Source organism: Aedes albopictus, chromosome 3 (assembly GCF_035046485.1).
Source record: "Aedes albopictus strain Foshan chromosome 3, AalbF5, whole genome shotgun sequence".
Lineage (NCBI taxonomy): Eukaryota > Metazoa > Arthropoda > Insecta > Diptera > Culicidae > Aedes > Aedes albopictus.
In genome coordinates, this window is record NC_085138.1 from 36,235,647 (window position 1) to 36,251,706 (window position 16,060).

The window sequence follows — 16,060 nt, forward strand, 5'->3', positions numbered from 1 at the left end:
AGCGATCACGCCATTTATCGATGTCGTCACACCCATAAGAAAGCGAGAGTAGAGAGCGAACGCATGCGCAAGTGAGAGACACATCTCCGATTGGTGCGCCGCGCTATGGACTTATCCACCGATGAACCAAATTCATCGCGGTCCGAGAATTTTGACACTAGAGCGGGGTCTGTTCCAATCAGAATTTAACGATTCTGATTGGGAATGGCCCCGCTCTAGTGTCAAAATTCTCGGTCCGCGATGAATTCGGTTCATCGGTGGATAAGTCCATATAGAAGGTTTAGTCTGCCTGCGGCAACACGACCGAGAAGACATTCATTGTGCGAGACGACCACGAGCAAAGAATTTGTAAAAGTTAATCATTTTCCTGTGCTAATAAAGTGATTAGCTTGCTGAAAAGGGAAAAAGGCGTCCCGTAAAACACCGAAAAAGTGCAACAGAAGTAGGAACTATGTGCGGCTGATTCCGGGTGATCAGGACAACGTTCACTAGAAGTTTCCAGTCCTGCATACCGACACTTCAGACCAGAAGCGGCTAAGGAAGCATTGGCGCTTAGAAGTTAAACATTGCGGAACGGATGCGGTATACAAAGTGGTAAGTACTCCAGGTGCATTTTTGCCTTGTGTTCTCAAGAGCACCGATTTCGTCATCGACAAAATGAACGAAGTCGAAATTGCTACTACCAGCGAGTCAGCAAGGACTAGCAAATTCAGCTCTGTGTGTTGTTTGGATGACGAGCTCCGTGGTTTGGGTTTTTACAACGCAGCCTTTGGGGCGGCTATCTTAACTGATCTTAGACTGATCTAATCGTGTACTGCAGTCTTCCAAGTGTATGCATTGCTAATATATGAACATTAATGTATGTAGCCATTGATAAAAACATCGTTCGACCACAAACGGTAACATTTATGTTCAAGAATGTCAGAAAAAACGTCTGTTGTCTTTCATTTGGCCACATGGGCGTAGCCAGAGGGGGCAGGGGGGGGGCGTGCCCCTCTGGCCGCCAGATTTTTTTTTTTAATTCGAGCCTACTCAAAGATTATTAATAATTCTGAGTTCCAGAAAAAATATCTCAAAAAAATAAACTATTCTTATAATTAAGGTTTTTATCCACAATTATCAAACCTTCTTTACTCGAGAACTACAGGAAATTTCGCCAAGTATTTCTCCAAGAGAACAACTTCAATCTTATCATAGAATTTTACCAAATAACATTCTTGGTTGAGTGGTTAAATTTTGTGATGTTTATTCATGGAATACAAAAACAGCATGCCAAATTTTCTAGATATGCCGGAACCGGTTCCGGTACGGAAAAAGAAGGACTTTGTAGAACCATGTACTGCTATATAGCAGTAGCACATAACTGCACTCTACTGCTACATGAATTTTCACAAGTAATTCAATTCAAACAAACGGCATGCTAAAAGCAAAATACCTGGGATTTCTTTACGAAATCTTTCAAGGACACCTTCAGAAATTCCTTTAGGCCAGTGGTCACCAAACTGCGGCCCGCGGGCCGCATGCGGCCCTCGACCAGGTTTTGTGCGGCCCGCGAACTGATTCTGAAATGCATTAGGAAGTGGCCCACTCATAGATTCCAGAATGAAAATCAGAAATTTCACCATATTTTAAAACTTTCATGAGATTGAATATTAATTACTGAAATTTTGCCAATGTCATGGAAAGTTTTTAAAGAAATAAGATTAAGTTCTACTAAGTGTAAAAGACTACATTTTCGAATTTTGTTCCGAAAATTTCCAAAACTGTTGTTAACCTTCGAGCGGTCGCGCTGTTGTATTTTGTACAACACATTAAAAATTCTCGCTTTTTGTACTCCGCATTAGCGTGGTGCTCAAATATGTAATTGGCTCAGGATATATATAACAAGTTCTCTGTCATGGATTTTCGACTTGTGGCAGAACTCGTCATTAGTAATTAGTTCAATTTGTCGAAAATAAAATTCGAATAATTCTCATTTTGTTTTTTTTTATCGGCAAAAAAATATAGTCAGCACTTTTACCAGAAAAATTCAATAAAAAAAATACAGAATTTTTGCCTACAACTTCTTCGCTAAAAGCTTTAGGGGGGGGTATGATACTCTTCATTCCCCTAGCAATACTTTTGGGAGTTTCTCTTAAAATATCTATTCTAAATCGGCTACAAATACTTGCAGAATTTGCTCAGAAAATCATGTCTGCAGGTTTTTCTTCATTGACTTCCTAAGAAATTACGCAAGAAAAACTTAAAAAAAATATCAAGGATTCCTACAATAACCCCGAAAACCCTGAAATTTCTGCAAATCATTCTAAAATTTCTCAAAATCCACGAGAAGTCCCAAATAACATCATGAATCTTGGAAATTGTTGAAAATAAACTCTTTAATGTCTTGCGGCCCGCAGTCTTTTTTCAAAATTCAATTTTGGCCCACATAGACATCTACGCTGAGGATCACTGCTTTAGGCATTTATTCAGGAAATTCTCCAGGAATTCTTTCAGAAATTCCTCAAGGGACTTCTCCAGGAGTATCTCCTTCGTGAATTCTTCCATGGGCATCTTGCAGGGTTCTAAAAGTGATTGATTCAGATTTTTTTTTTCCAAGAAATGCTTAAAGAATTCCTCCCACGATTCCTTCATATTTTTTTACACATACTTCTGCAAGGATGCATCAACGAATTTGTCCAGGAATTTTTCCATAGCTTCCTTCAGTGATTCCATCAAGGATTGCTCCAGGGAATTTTTCAAGAATTCCTCTATGCGTTTCACCAGACATTCCTCCGGGAATTAATCCTGGAGTCCTGGGATATCTGTAGAGGTTCCTCCAGTGATAGTTCCAGTAATTTTTTCGAGAATTCCTCCAGGAATTTTTCCAAGGATTCCCAACGGAATGTCAACAATTTTTTTTATGTATTTCTGCAAGTGTTCCTTCAGAGATTTTTTCAGGCATTTCTCCATATATTCCTTCAAGAATTCCACTAGAGGTTGCTCCAATAATTCAATCTGGAATCATTCGAGGCATTTCAGCAGGAATATCTTCCAGAAACCCTTACAGGAAATTTTACCAGACATTATCTAAAAAATAATCCAGAAGTTCCTTAAAACATTGTACAAAACATTCTTTTGGGAGTCCATCCAATGATTCCAACAACAATTCGTCCAAAAATTATTGCAAACATGGATTCCTTCATATATTTTTTTTCCTACAGAAATTCTTCCACGATTTTGTTAAGGAAGCTTTTCTGGGATTTCCTCAAGAATTCCTCATGAATCCCTTCCGGGATTCCTCATGGGATTTGGAATTTCTTCAGGCTTTCTTGAAGAATTCTTCCAGGGATTCACCCGGGAATTTCTGCAGTGTTTCTTTCAGGAACAACTCCACGGATTATTTCAAAAATTCCTCCAAGGATTCTCCCTGGAACACTTTTTAGAATTTCTTCAGGAGTTCCTCCAGGAATTAATTCAGTACTTTCTCCAGGGACTGTTTAGGGACTCCTCTAGGAATGCCTCTAGGAATTGCTTCCGGGGTTTCTCTTGGGGTTTCTACAGGCACTCCTGCAGGGATTGCTTCAGAAACTGCTACAGGGATTCCTCAAGGAGCTCCTGCACGAACTCTTCTTAGAATTCCTTCAGGATTTCTCCAAGGATTCCATGTGCAATTTTTTCAGGAATTTTTCTTGGGACTCCTCCAGAAATTTCTCAATCGATTACTTCACGAATTTCTTCAGAGATTCCTCCAGGAATTATTCCAAGGATTCCTCAGGGAGTTGCTGCAGGGATTTCCCTAAAATTTCATCCAGGGATTGCTCCAGAAATTCTTCCAGGAATTCTTCTAAAGATTGCTCCAGAAGTATTTCTAGGGATTTCTATGTTAATCCCTACAGGTATCCTCCAGGGATTCCTCCAAGAATTTCTGCAGTGCTTAACTCGGGAATTCCTTCTGTGATTCTTTCTGAAACAACTTATTTAAAAAACCCCTCCAAAGATGCCCCAAAGAATGCTCTTCTTATGATTCCTTCAGGAATTCCTCCTTGTATTCTTCAAGGAACTCCTTCAGGAATTAATTTAATACTTCCTCCAGGACCTGTTAAGAGATTCCCTTTAGCGTTCCCCCTGAAATTACTTCCGGGATACCTTCTGGATTTTTTTCAGGAACTATTCCAAGGGTTCCTCCAGAATTTATCCAAGAATTCCATCTGCGATTTCTTCAGGAATTATTCCTGGTATTCTTCTACGAGTTCCTTGAGAGATTCATCCACGAATTTCTTCAGGAATTCCTCTTGGATTTTTCCAGGGATTCCTCTGGGAATTGCTGCAGTGATTTTTCTAAAAATTCTTCAAGGAGTTCATCTAGAGATTCCTCCAGAAATTCCTCTAGAGATGTCTCCAGAAGTTCTTCTGGAGATTCCTTCAGGAATTCCTACAGGCATTCCTCTAGGATATCCTCCAGATATCCCTTCAAGAATTTCTACAAGATGTTTTCTCAGAGATTCTTCCAAGAAATCCTCCAGGGTTTCCTCAATGCATTCCTTCAGGACTTCCTCCAGGTATTGCTCCAGAGATTCCTATACACGAAAAGAAAATTCCTAAATAAATTTATTAGAAAATGTTATACATTTTTGCCATTTCGTTTGCCCAATGAAAATTATGCGAAACCTTTTTAAATCCTATTAGACAGACGTCATGAAAAGTATAAGTTTGCCTTATACCTTTTGTGAACTTTTCCTAATAATTTTCATTAGGCGCATTATACAAGGTATATGAAAAAAATAATAAAATATATTACGTGTTGTTTTGATAAATGGTTAGGCATTTAAATTCAAATTTAAGGTACAAAAAATACTATAAGAACTATTTTTAATTATGTACAATCATACTTCAATGTTTATTTTCAAATACCGCATAAAATAACGAACATCCCAACGGACACTAGCCAATACCGATCATTAACTGGCAAACTTAGACTGCAGCTCTGCACCGACGGGTTTTTGACCGGAATGCCGAAGTTGTTCGAGTTCATCTGCTCAGGGGACACTTCCGGCTCGCTGCAGCTTGATTGCGATGATATGTAAGTAGCGCAGACACTTCATCAGATGAGTACGAAAACCAGCTATCTTGTTGCCCAAGGACTTCGTCTCGGGTTTGGTGGTAACGATGGCCTCTTCCTCGACGATGTGGCTTAATTATGTAGAAATCCATCGTCAACCGGGAGTGAAGTGCAAGTTCCATCGGTATCTTACCTGAAATCGCAAATGCATTAAATACAAAATAATATAACCATACAATTTATTTTTTACCTTACCCAAAGATATCTCCACGAGAAAAACTGAACTTTCCTTTGTTTTGCGGCTTCTTCTGAACCGAGTGCCATGTTGGAAATTTTCAATCCAAAACATTATTATAAGTATAAGTTTTGCCTAATATATTTTCGCCATTAGGCAAAACTTATACTTTTCATCAGGATGCGTTATACGCTTTATTAGGTTTTGTTTAACGTTTATAAAGTGGCGAAATGAAGTTTATATGTTAGAGTGGAATAAAATTAATAACCTAAATCTAATAATTGAAATCATTACTTTTCTTTTCGTGTAGAAATTTACCCAGGAATTCCCAGGCATTCCTCCAGGATTTCATCCAGGAATTACTCCAAAGTCTCCTCGAGGTATTCCTCCAGAAATTGCTCAAGGAATTTCTTCAGGGATTCTCCAGGAATTTCACCAAGAATCTATCAAGGAATTACATCATAAATTATGCCACCAATTGATCCAGGAAATTTTCCAGGAAATTTTCTAGGAATACTTTCAGGATTTTTTTCAGGGATTCCTCCAGGCATTTCTCCAAGAATTTCTCCTGAGATTCCTTATTCTTCCAGGGATTTCTCCACGAATTTATACAGCGATTTTCCCCAGGGATTCCTCCAGGAAATCCTTCGAAGATTCCTCCAGGAAATGCTCCATAAGTTCCTCTAAGGATTCTGCCAGCAAATCCTCTAAGGATTTCTTCAGAAATTCTTTCAGAAAATTCCTGGAGGAATACTTTTAGAAATTTTCAGGGATTCCTCCAGGAATTACCCTAAGAATTTCTTCAGGAATTCCTCCAGGAATTTTTCTAGGAATTGCTTCTGGATATCCTTCAGAAATTATATCAGCAATTCCTCTAGAAATTCTTCCAGGCATTTCTCCAGGAATTTATCCTGAGATTCCACCAGGAATTGCTACAGGGATTCCTCCAGAGATTTCTCCACGAACTTCATCAGGGATTTTCTCAGGTGTTCCTCCAGGAAATCCTTCGAAGATTCATCCAGGAAATTCTTCGAAGATTTCTTCAGGAAATCCCCCAGAAGTTCCTCCAAGGATTCCTTCAGGAAATCCTCTAGGGATTTCCGAAATTCTTCCAGGAAATTCTCCAGGAATACCTTCAAGAATTTTTCAGAGTTTCCTCCAGGTATTCCTCCAGGGATTTTTCAACAAATTTCTTCCAAGATTCCCCCAGGGGTTCCTTCAGGAATTCCTTCGAAGATTTCTCCAGGAGTTCCTGCTGAAATTCCGCAAGAAATTTCTCCAGGAATTTCTCAAGGGATTTTTTTAGAGATAGTTCAATAACAGAAAAAGAAATACAAATCTCCCAGAATTCCTCTGGAGATTCCTCTAGAAATGCATCCAGTAATTCTTTCATACAGTCGTAGTCGTGTCGTGTTGGTATTGTCTGAATTGCTTCCCGTTTGCATCGACGATTTTGTGAGTTTTTGTACCGCTTCGGAGCTGCTTTATGAAGAATTGTATTCCGCTTTGTGATGCACATTCAACAGAACTGAAAATCAGTTGTGATCTCAACGAACGTGTGGGTATTATCCGGTTTTGTTTTCCACCGAACGACATTCTCACCTGATATAATTGGAGTTATAAACACGAACGCCTCCATTGCTGCCGCCTGCCAAATACGTCCACAACGAAATATCATCAAACACAACTGTGCGCCGGTGGTGCCATCTGTACGTCGAAACTAAAAAGCATTGCTGAGGACATAGGGTTCACTAAACCGCAGAATGGCAAATTGTTGTACCGCTTGTAAGGTAGAATTCCGTGTCGAAGATATTGTAGTATGCTGCGAGGTGTTTTGTGAGAATTTGCCTCAATTCCACGCAAAATGTGTTGGATTATCCTACGATGAAGGATGTGCATGTCTGCACGAAAATATATTTTGGATGTGCGATGCTTGCAGAGTTCGTGTTGAAAACGGTCGTTTGCGTGAAACGACAAATACCAAAAAATCTAGCGATTTCGCAACGAAAACGGAAGTGAATGCTTTAAAAGTAGAAGTGGAACGAATCAGTCAGATTGTATCTGAAATGTCATCGATATCCACGAAAGTCGAAGACATCTCGATGCGTCGGCAATCTGGCTTTGAAGAATCTCCATTGTCGTCAACGATGTTTCCTGCTACCGATCAAATGTCTCGAGCTTCTAACGACACGCGTTTGGAACTGTACGTTTCAAATATTGCAACGGATGTGTCCGAAAACGAAGTCGTACAAATGGTGTGTGAATCACTTGGAACGAAGGAAGTGTTCGGGATAAAATGTTTAGTTGGATCTGGTACGATTATTTCAACGCTGGACTACGTGTCGTACAAAATTACCGTTGGGGCGAAATTCCGAAGTTGTGCTTTGAGGAGTTCAACCTGGCCAGATGGAATACGATGTCGCGAGTTTAGAAATACTTCTAAAACAACTTGGAGGCCTTCAAACCGATCTGCAATCCAAACAGTCCAATGATTAGTTGCTATTGTTTTGTTCTAAAATGCCAGTGTTTGTTTCAGTAATGTTTGTGAAATGTCGTTCAATTGTCTGTTTGTATTGTAAAGCAAATGATGATCATTTTCTGAATGTATTTGTATAGTGATACTGAATAGTCTGTAAGAAAGTAGTCTGTGCGACAAGTTAGTCGAAGGCGAATAATTAAATAAAAAAAAAAAAAAAAAAAAAAAAAATAAAAAAAAAAAAGAATTCCTCTAGAGATTCCTCCAGCAATTCCCACAATAATTCCTCCAGGCATTCCTCCAGGATTTTATCCTGGACATCCTTTAGAAATCATGTCAACAATTCCTCCAGGAAGTCCTTTTAAGAGTTTTTTGGAGATTCTTCCAGGAAATTCTCCAGGAATACTTTCAGGGATTTTTCAGGGATTTCCTGCAGAAATTCGTCAAGAGATTTCTTCAGGAATTTCTCAAGGGATTTTTTCAGAAATGAAACAATAACAGAAAAATAAATAGAAATCACCCAGAATTGCTCTGGAGATTCCTCTAGAAATTCATCCAGTAATTCCTTCAAGAATTTCTCTAGGGATTCCTCTAGTAATTCCCACAGGAATACCTCTACGAATTCCTCCAGGTATTCCTCCAAGATTTTATCCTGGAATTTTTCCAGAAACTTCTCCAGGAAATCCTTCAGGAATTACCCCAGAAATTTCTCCAGGAATTGCTCCTGGACATCCTTCAGAAATTATGTCAGCAATTCCTTCAGGAATTTCTTCAGAAAATCCTCTGTGGATTTTTTTACAGATTCTTCCAGGAAATTCTCCAGGAGTACTTTCAGGAATTGCTTCTGGGATTCCTCCAGGGATTTCTCCACAAATTTCTCCAGCGATATTCCCAGTGATTTCTCTAGGGGTTCTTCCAGGAAATCCTCCTGGAATTTCTCAAGACATTTTTTTAGAAATTTCTTCAGCAATTCCTCCCAGAATTTCTCAGGAGATTTCTCCAAAAATTCCTCCAGGAATTCTTTCGGGAATTACTCCAAAAATTCATCCAAAAAATTTCTCCAGGAATTCCTGCTGGGTATCATCCAAGAATTCCTCCAGGAATTTGTTCAGAAGTTAAGTTTCTCCAGGCATTCAGGATTCTCTCTAGAGATTTTCCCAGGAATGGCTTCAGGGATTCCTCCAAGAATTCCTCCAAGGATTCCTCCAGATTTTTTCTCAAGTTTTCCTCTAGGAAGTCCTCAAGAGATTTCTTTGATATTTTTCTATAGATTACTTCCAGAATTCCTCCACGAATTTCTCCAGAATTCCTCCAGGAATTTCCCAGAATTTACTCCAAGGAATCCTCCAGAAATTTAATAGGATTTTCTCATGAGATCTCTTCAGAAATTTCTTTGAGTATTCCACCAATAATTGAACCAGTATTTCCCCCAGGTGCATTACCTAAATTCACAACGAAACGACCGTTTTCGTCCACTTCTTCAATCTGAATCAGATACCTTATTGCTTGTTGAACTTGTTGTTAACAGTGATTGTTGTGATGATTTTCTGCCGGAAAGTTGATTTTGAACGAGTTTACTGCACCTAGTCCAGCGCCAATAGGCTCCCAAAGGCCTTTGTCGATTTCTGCATAATTCGATCAAGCATTGATTAAGGCCGGACGGGACGGTGGTTGAATCGTCCGCCATTGCTCTGTTGCTAGTAAGATGCAAATCTCAACTTCTACTTCATATTATTGACTAGAAATTTGATCGTTCATTTGCTCACTTGGGGTGCACAATCGACTAAAGTTTCAGCTACGTCAGTGGAGTGGAAATTGATATTTGCTTCTTCAAAATCGCGAGGCAAATTGTTAGAAAGAGAGGGAAGATAGGAAAAATAACACGTCGTCCCGTGCGGCCTTAAAACGACATGTTTACTCATTTTTTAAGTATTCCTGTTAGGTAAAGCCCAAAATAGTTATTTATGCAACAAGTTGCAAAATGATGATTTTTTCAGCACGAGTCGTACATTTATCCAACGAGGCTTGTCGAGTTGGATAAATACGACGAGTGCTGAAAAATCGAGTTTTGCAACGAGTTGCATACAAAGTTTTTTGTAATTGCAAAAAATACCCAATCAGCAGCATAATCTTTTCTTGCTACACGAACTGAATAACTACATTCTTGTATAGCGCATTTAGTTCACCACTGGACTATCGCACGAGTTTTGAAGGACGCGAAAACGTAAATAAAAGTGCGCGATTTGTAACAAATCAGCTCGGTGTGTTCAGAGCACTTATTCAGCATGAATCAAAGATATAGTGTTGCCGAAGACATCAACTGGATTTGATACAATCGCGCACTTTTATTAACGTTTCCGCACTTTTGAAAATTGAGTGCGCAGTCCAGTGGTGAATTAAATGCGCAATATAAGTTTGTTCAAATCAGTTTATTTCAGTGAATGAAGTTGTCATACAATAAGAAGAAAAACAAACTACCGTATTACCCCGCTAATACGACACCGACTGTTGTCGAATAACCGGGGTAAACTTTTAATTCGACAAACTGGTCACCCTACACCATCATGCTCATTAAAATTTGGCAACTCTATTTTTGTTTTTGTTTTGATTTCCGGGTTTATTATGAAACATAATTTCAACAGATATTGCGATGGTGCGAATAAAATGCTCATTCTTTCTACGATTGTTGCCATCCTCAGTTCATTCCGGTTTGTCTTCAGGCGATTTTGGTGTCGAATAGCACCAACTCAGAACTTCCGGAATTAGCGGCTGCAAGAGGAGCTGCTGCGGGTGCGAGTATAAGCGCAACATCAAACTGTTTTGCATTTACAGTGTACATCGCTGTGACATTTGAACACTTTTTAATTCGACATGTGTCGTATAAGCGGGGTACGAATTAAAAAGAGTCGTATTAAAACGTGTCGAACGAACGGGGTAAGACGGTACAAAGAAAGTGTCACAATAAGCCTTAAATAAATTTAATCCAAATCCAATCCAAATCTAATCCAAATCCAATCCAAATCCAATCCAAATCCAATCCAAATCCAATCCAAATCCAATCCAAATCCAATCAAAATCCAATCAAAATCCAATCCAAATCCAATCCAAATCCAATCCAAATCCAATCCAAATCCAATCCAAGTCCAATCCAAATCCAATCCAGATTCAATCCAAATCCAATCCAAATCCAATCCAAATCCAATCCAAATCCAAACCAAATCCAATCTAAATCCAAACCAAATCCAGTCCATTCCAAATCCAATCCAAATCCAATCCAAATCCAATCTAAATCCAAACCAAATCCAGTCCATTCCAAATCCAATCCAAATCCAATCCAAATCCAATCCAAATCCAATCCAAATCCAATCCAAATCCAATCCAAATCCAATCCAAATCCAATCCAAATCCAATCCAAATCCAATCCAAATCCAATCCAAATCCAATCCAAATCCAATCCAAATCCAATCCAAATCCAATCCAAATCCAATCCAAATCCAATCCAAATCCAATCCAAATCCAATCCAAATCCAATCCAAATCCAATCCAAATCCAATCCAAATCCAATCAAAATCCAATCAAAATCCAATCCAAATCCAATCCAAATCCAATCCAAATCCAATTCAAATCCAATCCAAGTCCAATCCAAATCCAATCCAGATTCAATCCAAATCCAATCCAAATCCAATCCAAATCCAATCCAAATCCAAACCAAATCCAATCTAAATCCAAACCAAATCCAGTCCATTCCAAATCCAATCCAAATCCAAACCAAATCCAATCTAAATCCAAACCAAATCCAGTCCATTCCAAATCCAATCCAAATCCAATCCAAATCCAATCCAAATCCAATCCAAATCCAATCCAAATCCAATCCAAATCCAATCCAAATCCAATCCAAATCCAATCCAAATCCAATCCAAATCCAATCCAAATCCAATCCAAATCCAATCCAAATCCAATCCAAATCCAATCCAAATCCAATCAAAATCCAATCAAAATCCAATCCAAATCCAATCCAAATCCAATCCAAATCCAATCCAAATCCAATCCAAGTCCAATCCAAATCCAATCCAGATTCAATCCAAATCCAATCCAAATCCAATCCAAATCCAATCCAAATCCAATCCAAATCCAATCCAAATCCAATCCAAATCCAATCCAAATCCAATCCAAATCCAATCCAAATCCAATCCAAATCCAATCCAAATCCAATCCAAATCCAATCCAAATCCAATCCAAATCCAATCCAAATCCAATCCAAATCCAATCCAAATCCAATCCAAATCCAATCCAAATCCAATCCAAATCCAATCCAAATCCAATCCAAATCCAATCCAAATCCAATCCAAATCCAATCCAAATCCAATCCAAATCCAATCCAAATCCAATCCAAATCCAATCCAAATCCAATCCAAATCCAATCCAAATCCAATCCAAATCCAATCCAAATCCAATCCAAATCCAATCCAAATCCAATCCAAATCCAATCCAAATCCAATCCAAATCCAATCCAATCGACTTTATGTGTGGGGCAGTCTCCGTTGGTGGCATTGAGGTACACTTAAATCCTTTACACACGATTTCGACGTATTTTTGTTCGAGCTTATATGTCTGTTCTCTGTGGATAAACCATGAGTTCAGTTCAGTTGAGTTGAGTTCAGAAATGCTTATACCATACTCCAAGCACAGAGAACAGACGTCTAAGCACATGAAGTGCAGTTGTGTAAAGAATTGCAACGGTTGTTTTGAAATAACTGGCAATGTGGCCATTACGCGGCGCTGTCACATTTCGAATCGCGGTGCAAATTCTCCGATGTTTCACCTTTTGGCGCTAGTGTCACCAAGTGTGCACCCAAATATAGTTCCACCCAGAGAATGTGTGAATTTACTAGGGAAATAATAATTGTATTGTTGTTCAACTCATGTCTAATTCAAAGTGGTGAAACTAATGTTCAATGGTTCACTCAAATTGTGTTGCTGAATTAGTGAAACAATCATACACATCTTGTTATTTGAGCAAATAAAGCTGAATCTCTGAGTAGGAATATTTAAAAGTGCGCTAGTGAAATATTTCTTAATCAAGCGCCATCATGGTGTCGGATGGAGTTTTTAGGTGGGAAAGTCACCGTCGATGTCGCTACTGCGCTTGATTTTTCTTTAAACAAGATTTTCAAGCAATTTTGTTCGAGCATGTTCGTCTGTTCTCTGTGATTTTAGCACAGAGAACAGACGAACATGCACGAACAAAATTGCTTGAAAATCTTGTGTAAAGAAAAACCAAGCTCAGTAGCGACATCGACGGTGACTTTCCCACTCAAAAACTTGTTTCGACACCATGATGGCGTTTTCTAAAGAAATATTTCACTAGCGCATCTTTAAATTTTTCTACCCAGATTCTGAGCTGTATTTGCTCAAATAACAAGATGTTTATGATTATTTCATTAATCCAGCTACAAAATTTGAGCAACCCATTGATATTTAGTTTCATTATCTTCAATAAGAAACAAGTTGAACAAGAATTCAATTAATGTTTTCCAAATGAAACCAACACATTCTCTTGGTGGAACTATACTAGGGTGCACACTTGGTGATACTAGCGCCAAAAGGTAAAACAACGGCAAATTTGTACCCCGATTCGTAATTTGACAGCGCCGCGTAATGGCCACATTCCCAGTTATTTCAAAACAACCGTTGCAATGCTTTACACAATAGCACTACATGAGCTTGGACGTCTGTTCTCTGTGATTTTAGTCCAACCTAAATACATCCTTCATAATTTACAATCATCCTCACACTTCAAACGAGCAGAACCAGATTCGACATACCTAGCTCCATCCCACAGCTTGAATGGGTGGGTGGTCCAATCCTCGTCTCAATGGTATTGATTGCCATAGCTACCAGCAAACTCCGTCAACATAATCGGCATTATTTTTCCCTGCCTTCTTTGAGCTCTGGGAGACCGTTTTCTTTGTGGATCGTTTTCTTTGCCGGCTTTAGTCGCAAATTCCCTTTCCGAGCAGCTCGAACCTCAAGCTAGCACAGCAGCAGAAGCATGCTGCTGGCCTAGCACACTTCATGGATATATTTTGGATAGGTACCCTACCCAACCATCTCGACGGAGTTGAATCGCAGCTGGGACCGGTTGCCACTCCTTTTGAAGTGGGTCATATTTCTCGCTGCAGTGAAATCCTCGAACATGCTTTTTATATTGTTTGTAAACGATATTACGTATATTATTAAGCACATCAAGATCCTCATATATGCTGAACTGACGATATCAAACTTTTTATGGAAATTAAAAATGTAGAAGACAGAGAATATTTTTTAAAAGAAATAGGCATATTTGACCAATGGCACAGAGAACAGACGAACATGCTCGAACAAAATTTCCTCAAAATGTTGTGTAAAGAAAAAAAACAAGCTCACTAGCGATGTCGACGGTGACTTCCCCACCTAAAAACTCATTTCGACACCATGATGGCGCTTACTTACGAAATATTTCACTAGTGCACCTTCAAATTTCCTAACTCAGAGAATGAGCTGTATTTGCTCAAATAACAATAAGCATATTGTTGATACACTAATTTTACAACAAAATTTAAGCAACCCATTGACAATTAGTTTCATTATTTTCAATGAGAAATAAGTTAAACGAGAATTCAATTTTTGTTTTCCTAGTAAAACCAACGCATTCTCTTGGTGGAACTATACTAGGGTGCACATCTGACGACACTAGCGCCAAAAGGTAAAACAACGGCAAATTTGTACCCCGATTCGAAATGTGACAGCGCCGCGCTACGGCCACACTGCCAGTTATTTCAAAACAACCGTTGCAATGCTTTACACAACCACACTTCATGAGCTTCGACGTCTGTTCTCTGTGGCGTCGCTACGATGATGCTGCTCCTGCTGCCGTTTCAGTGACGCTGACTGGGCTGACTACTATTTCAACTTTTATCTGAAAAAAGAAAATCTCCCAGAAGTACTTATATTAATTAAGCCTAATAATAAATTGTGCTTTCGGAAAATTAGGATATGAAATTGTGTTCTGATAAAATCAGCAGAGTGACTGCAGTATGATAAAGGCATCACCACCGACGACGGCGACGCCGCGGAATACAAACAAACACTCTACGTTTAAACCAATCAAAGTATGAAATTCTGTAAGATTATTGAGTCTTTTACGCTCCTAAGAAGTTTTGTTATGAACATAGCTCGTGAATCTATCTTTTCTTAATTTATCATGAGAAATTTCGGTAATTATTATGAAATAAACAGCATTATCCAATGTTTGAAAAATCTGTGTTCGAAATATTTCGGCCAAAATAGTTCTGAATTAAACTCAACAGATGGCGCTTGTTTTCAACGGCTTTTCTGAAGCTCGATTTGAATAGGTCGTATGTGCTTTTGTTGATTAAAAATTCGATCAGTTTGATTCGCTTATTGTAGCGAAAACCGTTGAAATTGAACAAAGTTGATACATACAGCAGAATCCTCACAAAATAAGCATTCCGTTCCATCATTAAAAGTCTCAAAAATATCTTCCATCCTCTCCTCTCCTCTTCTTGGCGTAACGTCCTCACTGGGACAAAGCCTGCTTCTCAGCTTAGTGTTCTATGAGCACTTCCACAGTTATTAACTGAGAGTTTCCTCTGCCAATGACCATTTTGCATGTGTATATCGTGTGGCAGGCACGAAGATACTCTATGCCCAAGGAAGTCAAGGAAATTTCCTTTACGAAAAGATCCTGGACCGACCGGGAATCGAACCCGTCACCCCGTCACCCGTCAATATCTTCCATATTGCTACAATAAATAAAATAAACTGATCGAATTTAATATCGACAAAAGCACATACGACCTATTCAAATCGAGCTCTAGTTTTATTTTAAAATTTTGGACGAGAATTTCATGAACCTTTGCACTAGCTGGCATGTCGGTACGTCGGTGCTTCCTCTGCCAATGATTATTTTGCATGTGTATTAGCGTGGGACACAAAAAGACATTTGACTCCTGTACACTTTTTGAGTTCCATTTTGGTCCCATATTAACTGTGCAAAATTTCAGATCGATCGGAGAAACTATATTTTAGCGCCAGCCATTTTAAGTTTTCATACGATATAGTATGGGGAAAATCACTTTTTCAAAGAAAAATCGCCACAGGTTGCCCCTTAACCTCTAAAAATAAATCGATGAATGATATCTGTTGGAAACTTTACGAGGAACCAACCCTTCGAAGACCGCAAAGCGATCTGAGGCATGTGAAAAAAAGCTATAGACTGAAAACCGAATGGCATGCAAACGCTGTT

At 38.9% G+C, this 16,060-nt stretch overlaps 1 protein-coding gene across 2 annotated transcripts in view; it reads left to right on the forward strand.

The window, feature by feature from the left end:
• Positions 1 to 245: 245 nt before the first annotated feature.
• The window catches only part of LOC134289472 (uncharacterized), a 127,737-nt gene continuing 111,922 nt past the window's right edge, over positions 246 to 16,060 (forward strand). The window contains exon 1 of one of the 2 annotated variants that reach the window (XM_062855337.1): positions 246 to 594. Coding sequence is in view for 1 of the 2 variants with exons in the window: in XM_062855334.1 (XP_062711318.1) it covers positions 578 to 594 (17 nt within the window). In the remaining variant the exon portion in view is untranslated. The remainder of the gene's footprint in view (positions 595 to 16,060) is intronic. The other variant, XM_062855334.1, reaches the window with a different exon arrangement.